Genomic DNA, 23345 nt, shown 5'->3' on the forward strand with positions numbered 1-23345 from the left:
TCCTGGCATTAAAATCCTGCCCACGGATAAAAACCTTGGACCAGCTCTTCTGTCAACGGATTGGCTTCAAGCTGAGACACTTAGACATTTGCATGATGAGCTGTCATATCGCAAAGTCATGTAACAGGACTGGTATACTAATCGTACTTATGTAATTAATTCTCGCGATAGGCTCATGTCTATTTACAGCAGATTTATCTCCGCTGATGTTGCTCGCTTTTTGCGTAGTTCCGATAATTTTATGAACCCGACTAAGTTTTACATCATGCATAACTGGTTCATATAGGCCCCATGATGGAGAGACCAATTGCTGCTTCCCATTCATATATCACTAGACCAATTAGTATTTTTTTCGACGAGCTTATTAAGCCCGTAATACCGCAGGCAGCCCAAGCTCTCTTGGAGAACCACACAAGGAACACAATTTGAATATCGATTTATTAGGATCTCTATGGCTATCATGTAGAAAATCCCATACAAATCCTTTTAAATTGATATGCAAATTGTGTTCCTTGTGTGGTTCTCAAAGAGAGCTTGGGCTGCCTGTGGTAATACATTTGCCTACGGTCCTAAGGGATTCTGGTGATCTTATTCAATTACTTGAAAGCACAGTCTTGCCTCACTCAAGCTGTTTTCTTGTCACTGCGGATGTTGCATCGTTATATCCCAACGTAGACACCAAAAAAGCCTTAGTGGCTCTCAACTTGCTCCTTCGCGAAGTAAGGGCCTCCGACAGTATTAGCGACAGTAGCATTTCTTTTCTAGATCTTTGTCTGTATGTCTGTATGAGGATAATTCCTCAAGCGTGTCGCAGTTTTCTACGTTTCAGAAGCCTCTTAACAAATATCTGTACATACCATTCGAGTCGTTTCACCCCTGTAGAATCAAGAAAGCTTTTTATAAAAAGGAAGCTTATGAGATATGCAAGAAACAGTTCTTCCTTTAAGTCTTTCTCCGAGACTGGGGAAAAGTTTTGGAATCGACTGCGACTTAGAGGCTATCCATTTAAGTTTTTACTGCCGCTGCTTCACGGTGTGCGTTACCACGACAGGGAGAAATGGCTCTCCCTACATAGATCTCGACCAAGCAGGACTATTTTCTTTAGGACTACGTTCAACTGCAGTCATGCCCGTATTAAGAAGGTTATCAGTAATATTCCGCCAGACTTAGATTGTACTGTGAGTTACAAGAAAACTGCGACAATAACTAATCGATGCAAGTAAGTTTTTTTGGGGCCACGGTTTTAGCTAAAACCCTGGCCCCCAAAATATTTTTCTCACCTTGCCTTATAAGTTTTAAATTTTTCACAACTTCGCCTGTTCTTGTTCGTAAGTCCGGCCAAGCCTTTATGGTCATCGGCCCCGGTAACTTTGGCTTATAAATACAGGCGTTTAGTTGTACTTTTAAAACTCCCTGAAGAAGTCTACGACAGTTAGACGAAACGCGTTGGAAAATAAAAGAAGTTTTACAACCTCTTTTCGCAGAAGTGCAGCTCACTAGTTTATATTTAAAAATAAATTAAAAAATTGTTTAAAAAATTAAACAATTACACCAGTTTCTTTAGAAACTTACCCCTTTCTTCACACAAAAAAGCTGTTTTCCAACAGAAAGCCCGCGTGAACGCAAATATGCATCTTGGCATCTAGGTATAAGAAGTCTTCATCTCATCTTCATTTCATCCAGAGAGGCGAGGACAGAGCTGAATAAGGAAATGCTACGTCAGAGGGTATGCGGTCAACAACGCGGGCTCAAGTGTCCTAGGTCTAAAATTTAGCGAAATTAGCGGAAAACAACAGGGGCTGACATTTATAACCGAGGAACTCTGTTTTCGTCGAAGGCACTTTCCTATTTCCAAAGGTTTAAAGGAAAAAATTAATTTTTGAAATTTTTTTAGGAGGTGTACCAAATTTTTGGAGGTTGGTCTGTAAAAGAAAAGCGGCAAGGAAAACGACGCCTCGAAGCAACAGAATAGGAAATCAACCATGCGAACGACTCAAAATTCGTGTTTCCGTGGCGAAACCTGGTGCATGCGTATACGTTATTTGGCTCTGTCGAGAGGTGAGTGGTTTTTTCGCATCAAGAAAAACCCCCGGGAGAAAAATTTTATTTCTGCAAGTGAACGATCATTAAGTTTCTTTTTCCTTTTTTTCTTTTGTACGCAGTCATGCAGTACAATTAGATTAATTCATATCTAGTTTTGATCAATTCATAAAATTGTTTATTATTCTCTCATTTTTGTTTATTGATTCATCTTTTAGTCATAACTCGTCAATTATCGCTAAAACGTTTTATCTACTCACTTACATACTGGCGCGAAATACAATAGATAGAAACCAATAAATAAATATAGTAATGAAAGACAAAAGGAAGTTTTCAGGCTTTTGAAAAATAAAGATGCTTGGGCATTCGACCAGTTGTTTAGCATTAAGCTCCATGAATTCCTTTACTTAACGCCCTTAGTTTTGAAATATTCGAACTGGAATGATACTTTTAGATAAATACATTTCAGATTAAAAGTACACGGGCGGTGAGGTGGAGCTAACAGTATTAGTTCAAGTATTATTTCCAGAAGTATCATAATCAATTCATACTTTACAAACAAGACTAAATAGTTAGATCAGTAATTGGAATATTATGTTTTATTCCCTGTTCTTGCGCATGTCTGGTAGGGTACGCGGGGGTTTACTTTTTGACCAATCACAACAAAAAAAAAAAAAACAACTCCCTTGAGAGTCTAAGTTGCGCAATATAGTATCCGAGCTAACATTTCTTGTAAAACGTTTTAAAGATTTGAATAACTTTAACTGGTAACTGCGAATTACCTGAGGTAAAATCAGCGAACGCAGCGAAATGGTAGGTACTATCGCAAAGAGATGAGTATAATATTTTTGTAAGAGCAGAGCTTGAGGTGTCGTTGGTTTGCAAGAAAGCGTCCCTCTGCTCAGTATCCTTTTAAGGATGGTGGGAAGAAGCATGAAATTTGGCAGTTAATGAAAGAATTATGTCATTCCTGTTATTTAACTAAGCTTCATTCGTTCGTAATTTTGTTATTTCCGCCGTTGTTATATAACGTTAGAAATTCAAGCGAAGAAGAAATGAAACCAGCTTTATGATTGACCTTAAACCTTGGAGAGCGTTCGCTTGACGATGGAGCTCAGATATTTTAAGGCGGCAAACATTGGACCAGCTTTTAGAACATTTTTTCTTTTCTTTTTTTTTTCTAAGAATGAAATTCGCACATCAGTAGGAATAAGACCGAATGGCTTTAAATGATGCTGTAGTCACATTTAAGCAGTCATTAAATACGACTTTAAATTTCCATTTTAAAAATTCGCCTTGGTTATAGCAGACAACACTGGCCACCTGCTTCACAAAGCAATAAGACGCCAGATTTGTGGTGTTTATAAATTCGTGAGCTGTAGAAGCAGTAAAATTAGCTTGAACTCAGAAGATTCATAAGATTCTTATTTTCTATTACAGAAAAACACTCCGTAGTTATAATTTTGGCACATTGGAAATTTATTATTCCATTCTTGACATTTCATTTTTCCCTTTAACGAGAATTTGTTATTAATGTTTAAAAACCCAAACATGAGCATGTAATTGCGTGCTTGGCATTTAAAGGCCTTATTTATTTTTAGTTGTTAATTTTTAATTTCGTTCAGCAGGTTGCTATTCTATTCAACACTGATAAATTGACATTGCCTACCTGTACTTTAGCTTGTAAGTAGTCACAATAGCACATCAGGAATTCTTCAAACGTCTGTGGCGAACTCTTAAAAAAATAAAAAAGAAACAAAACAAAAAAAACTTACATAAGGCAAGACGGATAGGACGTTCTACCATCGATTAAATTTGTCAAAAACATACGTCGCAGGGATTTATTCAAAAGCGCCACCTTGACGACCAGAAAGCCTGAAACAAATTTCCAGTTTGACGATAAACACAATTATAGCACTTTTTTCACAATGATATTTTCCATTTCGTTATGCGTGGGATTTCATCTAGTTGAACAGAACGTTAGAGATGCTAGATCTACTCGTATTCTGCCGGAAAAATGGATGCTTTTTGTGGAGGAATAGTGACTACCTGAACTCTAAGACAACACAATGAGATATGCATCTATGTTGTACTATTTTGATCAGGCAGGCGCTAATTAGGACTTAAAATTGTGCTGGAGTAAGGGAATGTTTTTATTTCACCTTTCAAGAATTTTAATTGCGCAGGCACATTATTCAAAGCTGTAAGATTTGGCAACATTACTGTAGAATAAATAACAGTTACATCTTTTAATTGTACTTTTGTTTGCTTTTGCGCCTTTGGCAATGCATAAACACCACCAGAATAGTTTAAAAACATAATTCATTAACATGTCTGAAAATAAGTTTTCCAAAGGATTAAAAAGCAAGTTAGTAGAAAGCTTGGCTGGGTAACCATTCAGTTTTGTTTTATTGTCGACCAACTTCTGTGTTGGAATTTCACAGATTGTGGAGTTAGTTAGCTATGAACTTGAGTCCAGAACCACTAGAATTCTCGAGAGGTTTGTAAATCGAAAGCGTCCGCTTGTAATTTATAAACTTTTCACTTGTTCTTTTAACATCCCAAGTTGCTTAAATATTGATCTGAACTAACTGAAGGTTTACTCATCCCCCATCGTTAATAATATCAAAACTAGTAAAATGTCATTTCTCTTAAGGTTTTTTATTTTATTTTTGCTTTTCTTTGTAGGAGGGATTTGCGATACTTAATCGTTCGGCTTTTCAGTTGCTTGTGGGTCAAAAATGGCCCAGTGTTGTATGGGTACGATTTAAGAGAATGAGACATATTCCCATCTTACTCGTGCACTATTTAACCATTAACTGTGCAGTCCCATGCAAAAGATATTTAAAGAATATTACGAGAAGAAAGTCCCTCGTCGCCGCAAAGGAAACTCATTATGAAGATTTTGAAATACACAGACAGTACCTTTGGTACTATTGATTATTTAGATCAGCTTTATGATGCATTAAATCCCACTTCGAACTGTTTTCAATGAGATTTGTTGGCAAATTTGATTCGTTTGTCAATAAAAAAAACGTTTTAATCTGCTTGTGATTCGCAGGAGGGGTTGTCTGAAGAGCAAGTCCAAGGTAAGCATTTAATCATAGCTTTGATCACTAAACCTGTATTCGCCCACGTTACCGTACGTTTCAGTCATCTCGCTCGTTTTCACTTGGAGCTCTAATTGGCTCTTTGAAATGTTTTCTTTTGCTCTAATTGCTCCCCTTGAAATGTTTTTCTTTGCTTTAACTGGCTTCTTGAAAAGTTTTCCTTTGCTTTAATTGGCTCTTCGAAATGTTTTCCTTTGCTCTGATCTGCTCATTGGAGTGTTTTTCCTTTGCTCTGATTGGCTCCTTTAAATGTTTTCTTAGCTATAATTAGCCCCTATGATAACTTTGCTTTTGGTTGTACGACATTCAATCAAAGAGTACCGCTATGGGAAAATAATTATCGCGGAAAACTAGATTCAGTCCACTTTTCCAGCTTTGTTCTTTATTGGTACAGCACCCAAATTGTCATGCCCTCGTCCGCGGCCTATTTCAGCTTCAGCCTTATGCTACACTTTAAAGTTAAGAATCAAATATTCTTTATTGCAGATTCTAGTGGAACGAAAGGTTGATGACATCATCATTTCTCCTTTTTCTTTTTTCGTAGAATACAAAGATGCTTTCTACATGTTCGACAGGGATAATAATGGTTACATTACCACAAGTGAACTGAACTCAATAATGAGAACCTTAGGATTCAACCCAACAGAAGAGGACTTACAGCAGATGATTTTCACCGTGGATTACGACGGTAAATAGGAAATTAGTAACATGTGTTCACAGTTTTAACTCATGATCTATATAGATGACATCACCGTGATGTGAATGAAATAAATAGATTCTATCTTATTATAGATCAGTTTAGTAAATGTGAAACAAGAATCAATGGCACACTCGGCTCGCCTCCCCTCCCACATTATTTCCTTACCACATCAAATTGTGTTAAGAAAATCAGTGACACAGTTGACTGGGCCTCCTGTGCCTCTTCTTTGTTCTTACCGCATTTTGACGTCACCTATGATCTATTGATGAACAGGTGTATGGCAATGCAGCATGAATTCTATTCGTCAAAAATGAAAGGTGCAAGTATGCTAATGAGTACGAGTGCGCTTCTGCACGATCTCAGGTTACTTGTTTTTGCATTGACTGTTGGCGACCATAGTCTGAAATATAGATATTGAGTTGGCACCATTTCTTTTCTTTGAACCAGGTGATGGTAGATTAAACATGGAGGAATATATACAACTCATGGAACAGCAGAAAAAACCTGAGGAGAGAGAAGAAGACATCATTCAAGCTTTTAGGGTTTTTGACTCGGAGAACAAAGGATACATTGAATCAGCTGAGCTAAGAGAACTTCTGGAAAATATGGATTGGAAAGTCTCCGCAGACGACCTGAAAGATTTGATAACAAGTGCTAACCTCCATCAGGACAGAAAGATTAGTCTGGATGGTAGGAGCCTCGTTTGTATGTTTTAGGTTTGGAGAGTATTATGACTAAATTCGCGTCACTAACACTATAGTGACTGCTCTTAACGGTCAATTAAGCGAGGGGCCCTGAGAGCTCAGATTGAGTTTACCTTAAGCACGGTAGAGCCTGGGCAACCGATTTGCGATTGGTTTTAGTTTTGAAATCTTGTATCTCTGATTGGTTGAGAGAATGGTGAGAGTTCTTTTGACCAGTCAAATGCAAACTGAAGAAAACCCAAGGGAATCCCGGCTTACTTTCGCGTCGCATTACCAAGGAGAAGTGCCCCCTTTTTTTTTACCATAATTTGCATTGTTTGCTGCGTGTTGCTCGGAGAACTCAACAAGGATCTCCAAATTTCTAACTGAGGTTCGAATGAGCCTGGAGAAGGAGAGCATTTTTTTTTTCTTTATCACTCACTCGATTCAAACGCATATCTTCTTCCTTTAACACAATTTTGTAACCGTTTTGCAGAGTTTGCTTGGCTTGTAGAACCCGAGGGAATGCCAGTTATAGAAGACAAAGAAGACCAAGAGATAAACGACCAATAACTCACTTACGACACAATGTGAAAGAAATCTACTTCATCCAAGCTTCTAGCGCCATTATCACCATTATTGAAGTCATCACCTTTATCATCACCATCATTGTCACTGTTATTGTCATTTCCATGTACATTGTCATGGTACCAATTAAAATACATTCCTTTAGCGTAGTAAGAGATCGAATAAGTCGGATTACTTACCCCTTAAACCTAACACATTGAAAAGCTCCTAGTTTTTTTTTTCAGTGTCACTCCTAAATTGAACATTACGGTCATGATAATGAAGGAAACGATCGTCAAATAAAGACGTTTTAGTTTGTTTTAAGACGAATTTTCTCTGATAGTTTCATAGGAAATGTACACAGAACAGTATGGAGAATATGTACTTTGACTTTAGGTTTAAAAGGTCAGTACACGAAATGTTTCTAGTAGGGAATTGATAACATCTCTTGCGTGACTTTGTTCATCTGCAGTGAGGTACTTAAGACCACTTTTCTTTTGAACTTAAACACGGCGTCATTACGACTCCGAAACGTCACCCGCTTACAAAGTTCCGATGATAATTATCTTCATCAAACAAAGAAATGTTTTACTTTGGTCACGACACTGAGATAGCTGATAATTTTTTTTTTTTTTTTTTATTAAAAACTCTTCTTTTGCCTTTCAATCAAGTTATCCATTTTCCTTTTTTCGATTCAACACCGATTAATGACTAGTTGATAGTTTGATATACAGTAAGTACAAATGCACGTCCTTTCAGATCGAATCGAAAAAAAACGGGTATAATTGTTAATAATATTAAAGAACAAAGTTCAAATCTCTCTGTCTGATGTTTTCAATGGATCACCCCCCCTCCCCCCTTGGTAGAGATTTCAAATTTTGCCTCCCTTGCCTTGTTCGTTTTAAATTATTCAAGATGATTGACACACATTTCAGGAGGAGGTTTTGATCGTTCGCCCTCAGAATATAAACTACATGCTATTTCTTGATAATTAGAGCAACGAAAGAAGGAAAAAGCCTACTTGAACAGAAGCAGACTTTCAGAATACAATATTCATAATCAGACCGCAGACAAGTCATTTGCATATAAAACGATTTGGTCAAATGCAGCTGAACAACTTTTTTTATGACGACTTCTATAAGTTGCCTTAAGTGCTAATAATTTTAGCTGTGAATGATGCTGAACACTTTTGATTCGAAGAGTCTAAAGTAAACCAAGTATTCATCGATTATTTTTAGTAATTTCATCCAGGTGGTTGTCTTAAAAGATCATTTTACTCGAGGAGCTGGATTTATTTTATCTTTCCTTTAGTCTAGTGTCCCTAATGTGTCACGTACAAGTCTCTAAGATGAATCATTCATGAGTTTGTAATCATGATCGACATCTTCCAGAAGCGGAGAATCGAGATATCATAAACTCAAGACTTTATTTCCATATTTAAGATACTCCATTTCATTTCTTTTCTTTTGTTTTCATCATTCATGTCTAGTGTTTCTTGTATTGAGTTTGTTTTTCTTTTTCTTTTCCTTAAAGCTGAGGTCGCCAGCGACATCAGCCAATTCTTAACTAATCAGAGCCCCTCTCACCCTCCCCCGACTTGATCAACCACTGTTAGGAATACTTATATCATCATTTTCTTTTCTTTTGCGTGACTGACATCAACGCCCTGATATCAACGAAGGGCAGCGAGGTCATTCTCCGACACCGCTAAATATGTAAACAACATATTATCTGTCTTATTATTTCACGCTGTACATCTACTTTCGTCTGTCGTTTATTAGCCCATATTCTCATGTCCGATTTGGTTATTTTAGAACAACAACTGGTTTGGGTGAGCACCTCCTAGTTGTGTATAACAGAAGAACATATCTTGGATAATAGGAGGGCAGATTTACATTACCGAAAGAGTGAAAAAAGATTAGTTACCCCATGTGGCTCAAATTGAATGCTCGTTTGATGCAAGTATTTTGTCGGGTATTCGTATTCCTGTGATTTTGAAGACAGGATACGGCGATTGAAAACATTTTGAACATCAAGGAAGTTTTTCTCAAATCGAAGGATCTAGGGGTTGATCAAGGAAACATTCTCACGATATAAATAGATTGTTTGCTCACCCGCAGCTTTGATTTGCGAAGAAAACACGATATCTGAGATTTTTTTGTGCGTCGATTTCCAATTGTCTGCCCGTAGTAAAGTGTTCTAGAAATTCCACAGAACGTGCAAGACTTTCGTGGAGTTGTCGGTTCCTGATGAGTATGTCATCGAGTCCTGTTTGGAAAGTGCGACGTAAGTATGAGTCTGTGGTAAGGAACGACGATGAGTTAATTGCCCAAGGGCGAAATCGTCCAGGTTCGGGCACAAGTGATGATACATCCATTTCGTCAGCTACTGCCCTGACAGACTACGGGGATCCAATTCTGGAAAAGAACCAAGCAAGAAATGCTGCTAACAACAATTGTGTGGACAGTGTTCTCAATAGAAGACTGGAGAGAAAACTCAAGAAATTACCTCGAGATGATTTTGACAATACTCGAGTAATTATAAATATCTCCGGATCAAGGTTCGAAACCCACGAAAGCACACTTGCAAGAGTTCCTGATTCCTTACTAGGATCGCCATCAAAACGGACGCCTCATTATGACCCGACGAAAAACGAATTTTACTTCAGCACAGACCGTAGTGTATTTGACAGTATACTATTCTACTACCAATCTGGCGGAAGTACCGGTGGGATTCTTGTGAAGCCGGACGGAATAGCCGATGGAAAGTTCCTCGAGGAGGTTAAGTTTTTTGAATTAGGAGAGGACGCCGAAGGAAAACTGGGATACAACGTGGAAAGTAGAGACGGTTTATTGGAATCATTGCCCAGAGCAGGGTGCTCTTCAAAAATAAGACAGCTCTTCGATTCAAGCAAGACTACCAAAGCATCCTCTTTACATAAAGTTGTCGACGTTTGGACCATACTCATCACAATCTTCTTCATTATTTTACTCTGCGGCAAAACATCACCCTCTCTCAAAGAAGCTTTTGTTTCAGAACAATGTTGTGACCAGAACAAAACGGAAGCTTTATTGCGGCGACGTGAAATCAAACTTTTCTGGTCTTTCAGCGAAAAATTTTGCATTTCCTGGTTTACGCTGGAATACGCCCTTCGAGCATTCAGTGCGACAAGTAGGATGGCTTATTTAATTTCGGCTCAAGGTATTTTTGACATGTTATCCTTTGCCCCTCACCTAATGATGCTTGTAATTCAAGGTCTAGCGTCAGACACCTCAACAATTCCTTTACAACGCGTACTTCTTTTCGTAACCTTCTTTTCACTTTTTAAGCTGACACGCTACTCGTTAGGCTTACAAGTGTTCTTGAAAACAATTAAGGCAAGTCTTAAAGAACTAATGCTGTTGTTAGTTTGCGTGGCAATCAGCCTCGTACTATTTTCATCGATGATTTATTACTGTGAGAGTACTGTGTCAGCCACTAGTTTCACCAGTATTCCTGCGACATTTTGGTTCACTATCGTTACCATGACTACGGTGGGATACGGTGACATAACGCCGGTCACAGTGGCGGGAAAAGTTTTCAGTGCGCTGTGTGCAGTGTTCGGAGTTTGTTGTGTCTTAGCGATACCTTCAACAGTGATTGTCACTAATTTCAACTTCTTTTATCTGAAACACAAGGAACTTGCAAAGCCAAAGAAGCCGAATAGGCCTAAAAGTAGGATGACTGTTTTGCAAAAATGGGTCACCCGGTTTCGAAGTGTATCAATGTAACAGACTTTTCCGAGGAAAAAGAAAAGACAAAGGATAGCCCTCGGGCGAGTAAGACTGGGGCAAGGACAACTAAGAAAATATAATTTTCGGATCGAGGCAAATTCGGACAAAGGCTCTTATAGAGTCTATTTATCTTTCTTTTGAATCTAGTGGCGTTTCCTCACACTTAATTGCTATGCAAATTATCATGTATTCCGTTATAGATACGTGAGCCTATCTTCTTGTTAGGCTTTTAACGAAGGGTAGATTCATGGTAATCCAATAAGATTATCGCTTTCGGTGTCTATGCGTGATATTTGATTCGAGATTGAAAGTGTTAGAGGATTTTGGCGGTGTCAGGCTAAAATTTACCTGACCCCCCTGCCCCAATAAGGCTCTGTAATATTCTTATTATGATCCCTTCTCCCCCATCCCTGCCCCCTCATTGGAAGTTAATGGACAGTGAATTTTCTATGGTCCCTCCTTCGAACTCTGTTGGCGACGACTGATCCCCACACTACTCCTCGTCAAAATCGTGTGACCCCGCCCCCCCGAAAAAATACTCTTCCGCCCCGCGATGAATAATATCTGGTCCTCAAAATGGAATCATGCAGTTCAGAAGACTCGAGGCAGCAGCCAGTCAAGAGATACGACTTAATGGAGCTAAGTGATTTATTCTACAGAACTTGAAACGATACATGTCTACTCGCTGTAGGGATTAGTAAGATTGATGTGAATGATATCAGCAAATATATTGTGAATTATAGCATCCAGCGTCGACCAGATCTCAAACGATCTACATTTCATGAGATTTTTTTTTTTTGAGGAATAAGTTATCTGATAACAATATGTCTTTCCAGAAGATATGTTTCACTCATGATGTAGATGTTGTAGCTCAATTTTATCCTTGGTTCAAATTTTATTTTCTTTTGTTTCAAACTCATTATCATACATTAACATGACCGAGAACAAAGGAAAATAAAATTTGAACCAAGGATAAAATGGAACTACAACATAGACACTATTCGAGCTGAAAAAGACGTACGAAATAATCTTTCAAGATAAACCCATTTATGCTTCCCCTCAAACAACTTTCCCTCAAAGGCAAAGCCACACTGAATATCTTCCAGTCCTATGGCTAAACTAAAGCAATTAATTTCTCGCGTGCTTAAACGATTTTCTTATCTCGAAATTTGTCTGTTTTTCTTTGTCTTTTAATCAGAAGATAGCAAGAACGGGTATAGTTAACAAATTGGTTCCACGTTGCCGTGCGTCTGTTTTGTGACACGTCAAAGATGACGTAAGAATGGGGTAAGAACAATGAAGAGACACACCGGGAAGTTCAGCCAACTTTGTCACTGATTTCCCTTTCATTATTTGATGTCTTCAGTGATGTATAACTGTACAGACCTATGGCAAGATGGAATCTATTTGTTTATCAGATAAAAAAAAGCAAAATGCTGTTAGCGGTGACTTTATTTAAATAAAGAGTAGCTGTTGTTCAAAAAAACCGCCTTCTAAACAACCTTCCGTTTAGCTGAATCTTTTATCTAAAACATGAATTTTTACGACTGACAGTTTCAAGAGGACCGATAACTAGCAATAGAATAACATTTAATTAATTTAAACAGCCCTTTCATAGAGAAAGTCTGAGGCTCACCGCTTGCGTAAAAACCGCGGTTTGGGCGAGACCACGTGTAAAAGATCGGCCGCGTGGGTCTGTCCTACGTATATAACTCAGCTTATCATATAATTTGCAATAGAACATGGGTAGAATATTAGTGATACAAAATAGACATCGTAAGGGCTCAGGTTAGTTATCACAACTTTACTGGTTCAATGATCTACCGCCGTCCACTCGGATGATCTGTCCAGTTATGTACTCTGCTGAGGACGCAAGGAATTCCACTGCCTCGGCAATGTCCCCAGATTCGCCTTTACGATTTAGGGGGATCCTCTTCAGAATTTCCGTCACTTTAGAACCCAAGGATTTTTCGTTAATATGCTCGGGCCATAAGATAGCTCCAGGGCTGATACCATTAACTCGCACAAAAGGTGCGAAGTCCTTTGCAAGGGCCATGGTGCACATGCTCAGACCAGCCTTTGAAATGGAGTAAGCTGAGTGCTTTTCAAGGGGCCGGTCAGCATGGATATCCAACAGGTTGATTATGCATCCGCCTGAAGCCTTCAGGCTGGGAAAGGCAGCCTAAAATATCCCATAAACAGAAAAATATGTATATTTCTCTATTTTCTCTTTGTGTCATTGAGTAAGTTACGTCATTTTTTTCTCGATCTTGAAACCACGCATTCATTTGCAATTCGCACAACTCTTTTTTGCAAAAATTACAACAACAAATTTGACTTTAATTTCGTGAACAAAAGTAAGCCTTTTTATTATTACTTTAATTATTATCATTACTAGGATTCTCATTATTAATACTGTCATCTTTAGGCTATTATTTTATCATTATTACTTTTTGAATGCGCCCTTTTTCGACATTAGTGTAACATTATCATCATAACTATCATTATCTTAATGACTGATGGCTTGAACCCAAAACCAGTATTTTAATCATGTAGTCTGCAGGTTCTTCGGGCTGAGGGTAGTCCTGAAGAAGACGTCTGTTGTCGGTAGTGGTGACTGACGTTGGGACAAGCTAAGCCAAATTTAGTCATCATGGTAGGCCAATGGTAGGCCATTGACACTCATCATGGTAGGCCAATGGTAGGCCATTGACACTCATCATGGTAGGCCAATGGTAGGCCATTGACACTCATCATGGTAGGCCAATGGTAGGCCATTGACGCTCATCATGGTAGGCCAATGACGCTTGACCCGAGAAGTATGCGAAATGACGTAAATTTTCCCTCATCAATGAGTAAAGTAACGAGTTACGATTTGTTTAGATCTATGCATCATGCAATATAATCAGACGAGTACCCTTTACCTGAGACAAGAAGAATGGGGCAGTCAGGTTTGTCTCCAGGAGCTCGCCCCACTCCTGCTGAGTCACCTCTCCAGCTTTTGTGGGGTAGAATTGAGATGCGTTGTTTACTAATACGTCCAGTCGCCCCCAAGCCTCTAAGGACTCCTCTATAATTGTCTGAGACGTTTTATGTGAATCTTTGGCAAGGTTAGCTTGAATTTTACGAGCTGAATCCCGTCGTACACTGAAAGAAATTTTAGATACTCGTTCGTTTTCTCTTTCTTTTACCCAATTACTGTCCATGTATACAGACCCCCAGTTGTCGTGTAGTAAAAGAAGAGAAAAAAATACTAATGTACGTGATTAACAAATCCCCTATGATCATAAGTTGCAGAGCTGACGTGTTGTCAAACACGGCTGTTCTATAGACAGCTCAAGCAATGAACAATTCACACTGATTTGCGGGTCTAATAACATGCTAAGCTTTTTACAACTGGAGTGTGGACATTATGATGCAAATTAAGGCTGGCTGTTTTCGATCGGTAGATTTTCTTATGAAACCTAGCGACCAGGCACGCATTTCTTAAATGCGCTATTAATTGCTGCGAAGAAGAAGGCTGTAACTATACTCTAAGGTTTATTGTAATTTTTGGTTTCGTTCAAGGCAAAGATCGTTCAAGGCAAAACGATTGTAATAGGCTTTAAATAACTCTATCTTAAATCGTTTGCAAGTCCAGCCAAAAGCAAGCGGAATACTAATATAATCGATGTTTTTTCCCCATAAGAAACCAATGTATGTTAAAAATGTCGAAAATTTATTTTAAATATCGTACAGTATGGAAAGCCATACTGGACAAAAGTGGACGAGAATAATTTTGTTGGCCGAGAAATAATTTTGTCTTTCCAGATGTATGTTCGATGGTCCAGAAATATTTTTGACGATTGAGAAAACTTTTTCATCGGTCGAGGAATAATTCCCTCTGACAAGAAATGTTTGTGGTAAGTTCAGAAATATTTTAAAAAATCGAGAAAACTTTTTCATGGGTCAAACAATTTTCTTACTGGTTGAGAAGTTTTTGGTAGATCGAGAAATAATTTTGTCGATCGAGAGTTTTTTGCCGATCGAGAATTTTTTTCGCCGATCGAAAATTTTTTTTGCTGATCGATAATTTTTTTTGCCGATCGATACTTTTTTTTGCCGAAGGATAATTTTTTTGCCGATCGATAATTTTTTTTTCCGATCGAGAATTTTTTTGTTGATCTTTTTTTTGTCGGTCGAGAATTGTTCTGTCAATCGAGCTGGTCAGCGGGCGTTTTGCGCCAAAATATAATCACATGGGACATTACATGGTACTAACGAAAATGGCGGATTGTTTACCCAAAAAGTAAAGAGTTGCGGGCGTTCTGAAGTATCATTGTAACAATGTTTGTACAGCTAGCAGCTGCTTACTGTTGTTGTATTGTTATGGCATTTTAAATTGATGAGAGGTAACGATGAAGACCTAGAGAACTTCTTCTTGTCTCTTCACGACTGTGTTACGCGAATAGAACACAACAGAGCCGATAATAACCCCAGGTATGTCAAGTACCTGTGCGAGCGCGTGGAGGGGCAAGTCCAAATTGTTGTTGCTGTTTCGCTTGTTCTCGCCAACTCTCAAAGCTAACAGGTATTGAACGAAATGTTTCAATATCTTCTTCATTCCCTCTGGGAGCTTCAGCAAGATTCGGGAAACAAAATGCTGGGAAATATACACACGGGAAAGCGTACGCCGAGATCCGTCAGAAGGAGGTCATCTCGGGTCGATTTGCTATTATTATTATTATTATTATTATAATTATTATTATCATTATTATTATTATTATTATTATTATTATTATTGTTATTATGAAATCCGAGCTTGCCCGATGTTTTCTTCATGATGAAGGCTCTATAAAGGTATAGCATGTTACACTTGCAAAATTGAAAAAAATGAACGCGTACTCTGTTTTCGCTCGTGATTTTGTATTAACGGGAAAGATACTTTCTTTTATTTATACCTTGCTAAGCCATATTTTACAGTTCACACAATTACTGACGTTTGAGTGACTGAAACAAATTAGACAGAAATTAATATTCTGATTGCACTTTGAAGAGTTTCGCGTGCCATCTTTTGAGCATTTCGCGATAAAATTAAGTAATTTCAGGTTGGTCAGTCTTAGATTTGACCACTTTCTTTTTTCCTTTGTGATGTAATTTATTTTACAACTCTCTACAAAATATCCCTACATTCATTGACTTTTCTGTGATTAATAGTGTAACCAGGCCTACACCCTTTCCTCTGGGTTTCGTGCTGCTGCATGAGATGAGGCATACGTTTTCACATTTTTTTTCCATGTCTAAAGGGTGTTTTTTTTTTTTTTTTTTTAGTGGTTTTTCGTATCTGGCTTAGCACAGACTCTTTTTGCAGAACCCTTCAGTTTCAGTGAATACCTGCAATGCATTGAAGATTGTATTAGGATGCGTATATTACAAAAATGCGGTTGGCATTTCGAGTTTTTCAGAGTGTTGACATAACTTGACATGTGTTCAACCAAAGGCGTGAAATGTTGGAAAACTTTGGATGCGAAAAAAATCCACTTCGTTTTTACGCGAGAGTGTCTTCTTTGGAAGGATTACTAGGGAATGATACCTTTACGGATTGACTTGAAATTTGGTCTGAAGGCTCCCAAGATACCAATCTGAAACGTTTCAAGAAAAGTGGCTCAAATTTGATAACAATAGGCTTTGTTAGACAGGCGAGAAATGACCCTATATGGCCATTTTTGAACAATGGCGCAACAGCTTCAGAACACACGAGGGATTTGTCGAAGCTTCCGATTAGCATACGAGCGGGAAATTTAAACGCTCGGAAAGACTAGACTTTAGTTCAGAACTATGACGACTTTAGTTTAGAACTATGACAGTTTCTGGACAAAGATTTATAGGGGGAGAGGTGGTCTGAATGAGACACATAACGTATTTTGAATTCTCGATGTGTGCATTGCTACATTAGTGGTCAATTTTTTCCTGGGGTAGACCACTGAGAGTTGACTCGACGAGACAAATTTACATACGTATGATGCACGATCCTCGCAGGAGGATCGTGCATCATACGTATCTAATACCGCAGTTCAAAATATATGAACTTCAAATATACATTGTACCAGACAAATTTACGCTACCCACTTCCCCGAAGCGGCTAAATCAGCGTTTAATTTTCCCTTGGGGTACTCCGGTGACAATTTATCTGTCGTGTGCAAATATGCGCTACCTACTCTTCCAAAATAGCTAAATTGTGATGCCAAAAATTTTTTTCCGATTAGTCACGAACTTTTTCTCATCGCTTCGGCCAAAGTCCCTCAGCGCTACAAAGAACAAAAGGACTATTGTTTACTACTTAATGTGTGAATTTGAGCCGGAACAATAGACCAAAAAACTTGTGGGGCTTTTCTGTTTTTCGAAATTGATCTCCTGCAATGGTCTCCGGCGTAACGCGTATCGGTAAAATTTTGATAACCGAACTTTTCAGAAAAATTCTTGATCGACAGGAAATATTAATTTCTCGATGGACAAAAAAGTTCGCGATTGCATTTGCGAAACGCAGTAGTGAAGAGACAAAAAAAAAATTTTCTAAGTCTTCATCGTTACCTCTCACCGATTTAAAATTCCATAACAATACAACAGCAATAAGCAGCTGTACAAACATTGTTACAATAACTAATGACACTTCAGAACGCCAGTAGACTTTCTCAAAGTCGTTCGCTTGGTTTTCTGTTCTGGTGTACCGGTGTGTTCTGCTCACTGTCGCGCTACGTGCTCAAAAGCGCGACTTGTGAGCAAGTCAAGAACGCTCGCAACTTTTTACTTCGGGTTAACAATCCGCCTTTTAATTTCGTTAGTACCATGGGATGTCCCATGTGATTATATTTTGGCGCGAAACGCCCGCTGACCAGCTCGATTGACAGCACAATTCTCGACCTACAAAAAAAAATTCTCGACCTTCAGGGAAATTCTCGCTCGCTAAATATTTCTCGATCGGCAAAAAAAATTCTCGATCGGCAGAAAAAATTTTCGATCGGCAAACAAAATTATCGATCGGCAAAAAAAAATTTCGATCGGCGAAAAAAATTCTCGATCGGCGAAAAAAATTCTCGATCGACGAAAAAACACTCGATCGACAAAATTATTTCTCGATCTACCAAAAAATTCTCAACCATTAAAAAAATTGTTTGACCCATGAAAAAGTTTTCTCGATTCTTTGAAAAAATTTTCAAACTCACGACAAACATTTCTTGTCAGAGAGAATTATTTCTCGACCAATGAAAAAGATTTCTCAATCGTCAAAAATATTTCTGGACTATCGAACATATATCTCGAAAGACAAAATTATTTCTTGGTCGACAAAATTATTGTGGACCACTTTTGTCTAGTATGGCTTTCCATATTACAGTGCCTTGAGTGGATGACTAGTGTGCTAAATATCAAAAGATGGCACTTCAAACTCGTATTGTGATACGTGAATATTCTATACCTGAGTAACCACCCTAAACACTTGAGCAGGCCTGAAACGCGAGTTTTTGTTATAGTTTTTGAATGTGTCTTCTTTAATATCCCTAAGGAAATGATTACAAGTGAAATAATTACCTATTTAGTTGCTGAACCAGAGTAGTAGCATCTTCGGCAGACGTGTTGTAATGCACCAAGACACTGTATCCAATTTCGTGAAGCCGTGTGGCAATACACGCTCCAAGCCGCCTCGCCGCGCCTGTCACTAAAGCAACAGGATTCTTCCCGCGATGGGCAGACCCATTCAAATGCAGCTCGTTATTGGACGGCTTCTTGCAGGTTCCTTTCTGAATATACTTCAATTTGTCTGCCAGAATCAAGGCATCTTCTTTACCATTTGTGTGAGCTCCATTGCTCGAGCAAATCTGAGTGACAGGAAAGACAGAACGGAAGTCATCATTACCACTCACTTCTGTCGCAATCAATTTTAAAGGTTTCCTCGTGGTTGGATGAACAAAATCTGGTGTGACGTCAGCAAGTGGTATAATCACGTGAGAATGTTTGCAAGCGTCTGGCTCAGGAACTGACCACGATTTTACAGCAGAACCATTGTTAAGTTTGTATTCAAATGTCATGTTTCCCCAGAATGAAATGTCCAGGTCGATAGTCCTTGGTGCGTTCTTATTCTCAGGAATTCGAACCCGTCCAAGTTTATCTTCTACTTGTAGCAGGACCTGTTTTAAACTTAACATAAGAAAAGAGGAATTATTTGAATTAGATAGGGGTTTTCAAATCAGAAAAAGAAGTTACAAAGGATTGCAATGATTTACAAAAATTTTCAGTCGATTTTCGAAAGTAAATCGACATTGCATTGGTTTGTTTTACTTCGCTCTGTGATTGGTCCAGAAAACTCGCGTCGCGATCTCGATCAATCAGATGGAAACCTACAACCAATCTGGACTTGGTCGCTGCGTTTTCCCGCGCTATAGTTTTAATTGCTTAAATTTAACTTAATTGACAATTTAACTTATTGACAAGTTATCATTAGTGTAACCTTAGAAATTTTAAAACAGTTCTAAGGAGTTAGGTTTCTCTTTGGAGGGTCAAAATGTAGTTAATGTCATAATTTCGTTTAAACCTTTTGAAGACGGAGATAAGAATTATTTGGTTTTAGCTGAAAGTGTCTGCTTCTGGTGTTTCTGACAAAATAGTCTCGAGGCTAATCAGAACGGAGAAAAATATCACGGAAGCCATTATGAAAAAAAACAATAACAAGACAGTGCCTAGGGATCTGAAATTGGATTCGGTAAATTTAATTGCTTTAAATTTAATTGCTTTAAATTTAATTGCTTTAAATTTAATTGCTTTAAATTTAATTGCTCAAATTTAACTGCTTAAATTTAATTGTTTAAATTTTATTGCTTAAATTTAACTGCTTAAATTTAACTGCTTAAAAGCAGTTTGCTTGTTTTCACTTGAAGTTCTAACTAGCTCTCCAAAGTATTTTCTTTCCTTCTAATTTGCCGCTTTGAACACAATAATCAATCGAAAAGCGCTGTGGTACATTATGGAATTTGTATCGAGAACCTACATCATTCTCGCAATTAAGCAGACGCAAAACTTCTACCAAATCCAACTCAGACCCCTGGGCACTTTCTTTTTATAGTTTTGTTTCATAACGGCTTCCGTGATATTTTTCTCCGTTCTGATTAGCCTCGAGATTATTTTGTCGGAAACACTAGAGGCAGACACTTTCAGCTAAAACCAAATAATTCTTATCTCCGTCTTCAAAAGGTTTAAACGAAATTATGACATTAACTACATTTTGACCCTCAGAAGAGAAACCTAACTCTTTAGAACTGTTTTAAAATTTCTAAAGTTACACTAATGATAACTTGTCATTTCTAGGAACGCACGTCGATGTTGATGTTTCCTTTGAAATAAACGCTTTATTTGGAAGCCGAGAAACCGTCCGCCAAGAGCAAATAATAAGTATGTGCTCAGGATGTAGGATAGGAGCTTTATTGTTTTAAAGAAAAAAAAAACAATTATCTTACAAATAGAGCAAAACATTGTCAAGTGCCCGTGGACCCCTATTGTTTATATTGTATTTGAATTTGAATTACTTATTCATCTTGCGTCAAAGTAGAGGTTCTCTAATCATCGACACTGAAGTTAATTTCACAATAATCATAAGTTCTCGTTCGCACAAGGCACGCAGTCAGGTTTTTCGATAGCTTTCGATAATTGTGACCGCCTCCCGGCTAGCTCAATTGGTTAGAGCGTCGGATTGTGTTGTGAGGGAGGTCGAGGGTTCTAGCCCCTGCCGGACTAATACTCATGGTCTTAACATAAGTGAGGAGAATTTGCTACCTTTCTATAATCAAGAAATGGATAGATATTCTAGTCTTCCCGGATAAGGACGAATAAACCGTAGGCCCCGTCTCCTGCAGGGTTAGGGGTAACAGACATTAATTTCCCACGCACGAGATTACTGTGTGGTGGATGTCCTCCCCTTGGTGGGATGGGTGGGTGTTGACCCTGTAAAGCCCCTATGGGGAGTGGTCAATTAACCCACTTATGCATGTATGTATATATTGTATTCAGAAAAACTTGAATAATAAAAACCACATTTCTATTTAGCAACACGCCACATTTGCTTGAATAGCTTATTGTGGAAAGATTTCGGTTGTCCCAGAGACAATGTATATTTAATGAAGTATGTGGCTGTGCCTTTATTGCTGGCGTATTATCGAGAATTTTTGACTATCAAATAGCGCCAAAAAGCGCCAAAATCAACTAAGTCTTAACTATGTAGTCTAACATGGACAGATGGACTCTGGCTAATATATCAGCTTTCTTGCTCAGTACAGCGTTAGAGTTAGTGCCAGAAATTTGCATGTGGATTTGAGGATTCGCGCATAAAAACTTTTTAATTTTGTCCAAATTGACTACGATGGGATCTATTACTGGCCACAGAATAGATTAAAATGGGGTCAGGGCTCTTAGAGGCCAGCAGTACATACTTAACAAAGATTGACCCAAGTGTCCCCTCCCCTCTTCCTAAGGTTAAAAGCATTTCTTAATTGCAATACTCACCCTGCTGGGTCGAGTTTGGTCTTCACAATGGCTGCCATATTGATAAAATCGTCCTGATCTTTGAAACCGACGGGAGTTGTTTTGAAAGCGCTGGACAACCTCACAACCTCCATTTTCTCTTTTAACATACTTATGGCCAGCGGTAAATTTCTTTGAGGCTCAATGTTCGATCCAATTGATATGTGAACCTCATTCCATTCAAAGTCTTCTGTGCATCGTTCAATTGTCACAGATGAACTGTCAGAGAAGCGCAGAGAGTTTGGTTTATGAACAGTTACCTTAACTGACTGAACATCATGTCTCACCACGCAAATACGGGCAACATCGGTAGCAACTGTTTCAACCAAATTGTACTTCTTGTTCTCTACATGAAATAGGACGTCTTTTGTGATAGTTCTGTAGTTGATGGTGTCCTCCACACAATCTGATTCGCCAGCTTTCTTGATTGAGGTCCGGAGGTGTATGTCAATGGTCAGCTCTTGCAGTTTGCCCCTCTCATGAGGACTGATACCAACTTCAGAGCGAACACGAAGACCATTTATCTCTAGAACATCCATTTTGCGTTGATTCCTATCCTGAGTAACCGGAGAAGACGACGTGATTAGAATATTAAACGGATTTTTCTCATCCATCATACTTGGAGTTTTGTATTTTGGATAGAATCGCATAGTTGAATAAAATCACGCATACTGATTGGTTAACGAAGCGAGGTATTTAGCGCTGAATTGCGGGTTGAAAACGAGGCTAAGTGATACAGGTCGCATCTACGTACACCTAACAACCTGAATGAATAATGCTATTTTCTTCTTTTTTAGGATGATTCGTGATAATGATTTTGAACGACGTTTCGACCTCGCTGAGGTCATTCTCAAGCTGATAAAAAGGAATATTTTTACATATATGAACTAAATTCAAGCCGTGGGAATGATAAAGGCGATAAAATATGGAAATATGTCAACGCTAGGCGTAAAATAGAAGGGATAAAATTGCAAAGGAGACAAGACGAATAAATTAATATGAGAGTTAACGAATGTCAATTATCATAAAAATAGCTTTGCGCGGATTGAGTCTAACTGTTTGTTCAAGCTTGGCTTAATTTCTTTTATAAAAAGCATCTCGTAAATTAGGCAGTCCAGTTTACTTTTGCATTTCTTCAGGATTTTGAAATTGTGATGCAAGTCACTTGGGGTATACCCATGCCGCTCTCTAATGTGTTTCCCGATTGAAGACTGAGACGCATTGTGTTCTTCAGCACGTTGGTAGAGGTGCCGGCATGTATAGCCGACATAGTCTGCATCGCACAGACCACACTTAAAATAATACACAACGCGCTGCTGATTGATGATGTTGGGCTTCTTTTCCGTTGGTTTTAACTCATATCCGAACTTTCTGTTAGTGTATACATGAGAAATGTCAGTTCCAATTTTTCGGCTTAGGTCGCCAAGTTGCCTTCGTACGGAATTTGCTTATGTTTGGTCCTTAAAAGGAATTATAATTCGCACGGGTGTTTTTTTCTCGTCAGACGTTTGATTGAACCCTGGACCCCCAGACACTTTTTTCGTGATGAAATCATTAATGGTCGAATGCAGTAGTTGAGTTGGGTACTTGAGTCGCGAGAAGGTTTCGGTGAGACGTTTGTACTCTTGGTGAAAAAAATTGCCAGTTAGATGACAACTTAAAGGCACGATTTAGCATTGTTTTAAGAAATGATTGTTTATATCTTACGTGAACGTGACTCTGATAATGCAATAACAGACCAGTAAGCCATCTGATACTGGTCTGTTATTGCAAAGAAATATTGTCTGGTTCAGTTGACAGCAAATCAATTCTCGAAAATCTTGTAAGAAATAATAGTGAATGCACAGGGTTTTGATGTGGTTTTCAGTTTTTTGTATGACGTATTTTTAAATCCACAAAAAGTCAAAATATGTGTATTCCCTCTAGG

The 23345-nt window shown here is 38.4% G+C and overlaps 3 protein-coding genes and 1 pseudogene across 4 annotated transcripts in view; 2 read left to right on the forward strand and 2 right to left on the reverse strand.

The window, feature by feature from the left end:
* Window positions 1–2713: 2713 nt before the first annotated feature.
* On the forward strand, window positions 2714–7918 carry LOC111342557 (neo-calmodulin). Of its 2 annotated transcripts, XM_022949660.2 has the most exons (5): window positions 2714–2853; window positions 5102–5129; window positions 5695–5838; window positions 6298–6540; window positions 7030–7918. In XM_022949660.2, exons 1-5 carry the CDS (start codon window positions 2851–2853, stop codon window positions 7104–7106), a joined length of 495 nt encoding a protein of 164 aa, XP_022805395.1. In that variant the 5' UTR covers window positions 2714–2850; the 3' UTR covers window positions 7107–7918. The 2 variants fall into 2 exon arrangements, with proteins under 2 accessions (XP_022805395.1, XP_088594621.1); XM_088738495.1 differs by lacking the exon at window positions 2714–2853.
* A 902-nt stretch (window positions 7919–8820) lies between these two features.
* On the forward strand, window positions 8821–11152 carry LOC111342552 (potassium voltage-gated channel subfamily A member 1). The gene is made up of 2 exons (XM_088738494.1): window positions 8821–10301; window positions 10778–11152. The coding sequence occupies exons 1-2, from the start codon at window positions 9350–9352 to the stop codon at window positions 10804–10806; spliced, it is 981 nt and encodes a 326-aa protein (XP_088594620.1). The 5' UTR covers window positions 8821–9349; the 3' UTR covers window positions 10807–11152.
* Window positions 11153–12070: 918 nt separating this feature from the next.
* LOC111342563 (uncharacterized) overlaps window positions 12071–23345 on the reverse strand; it is a 12525-nt gene continuing 1250 nt past the window's right edge. Inside the window, exons 2-5 of the mRNA XM_088738493.1 lie at window positions 21401–21975; window positions 18440–19045; window positions 13798–14020; window positions 12071–13055 (exon numbers count right to left, since the gene is read on the reverse strand). Coding sequence (XP_088594619.1) covers window positions 12678–13055; window positions 13798–14020; window positions 18440–19045; window positions 21401–21957 — 1764 coding nt within the window. The 5' untranslated portion in view covers window positions 21958–21975 and the 3' untranslated portion in view covers window positions 12071–12677. The remainder of the gene's footprint in view (window positions 13056–13797; window positions 14021–18439; window positions 19046–21400; window positions 21976–23345) is intronic.
* On the reverse strand, window positions 22441–23303 carry LOC148720329 (uncharacterized; annotated as a pseudogene).

Source organism: Stylophora pistillata, chromosome 11, assembly GCF_964205215.1.
Source record: "Stylophora pistillata chromosome 11, jaStyPist1.2, whole genome shotgun sequence".
NCBI lineage: Eukaryota > Metazoa > Cnidaria > Anthozoa > Scleractinia > Pocilloporidae > Stylophora > Stylophora pistillata.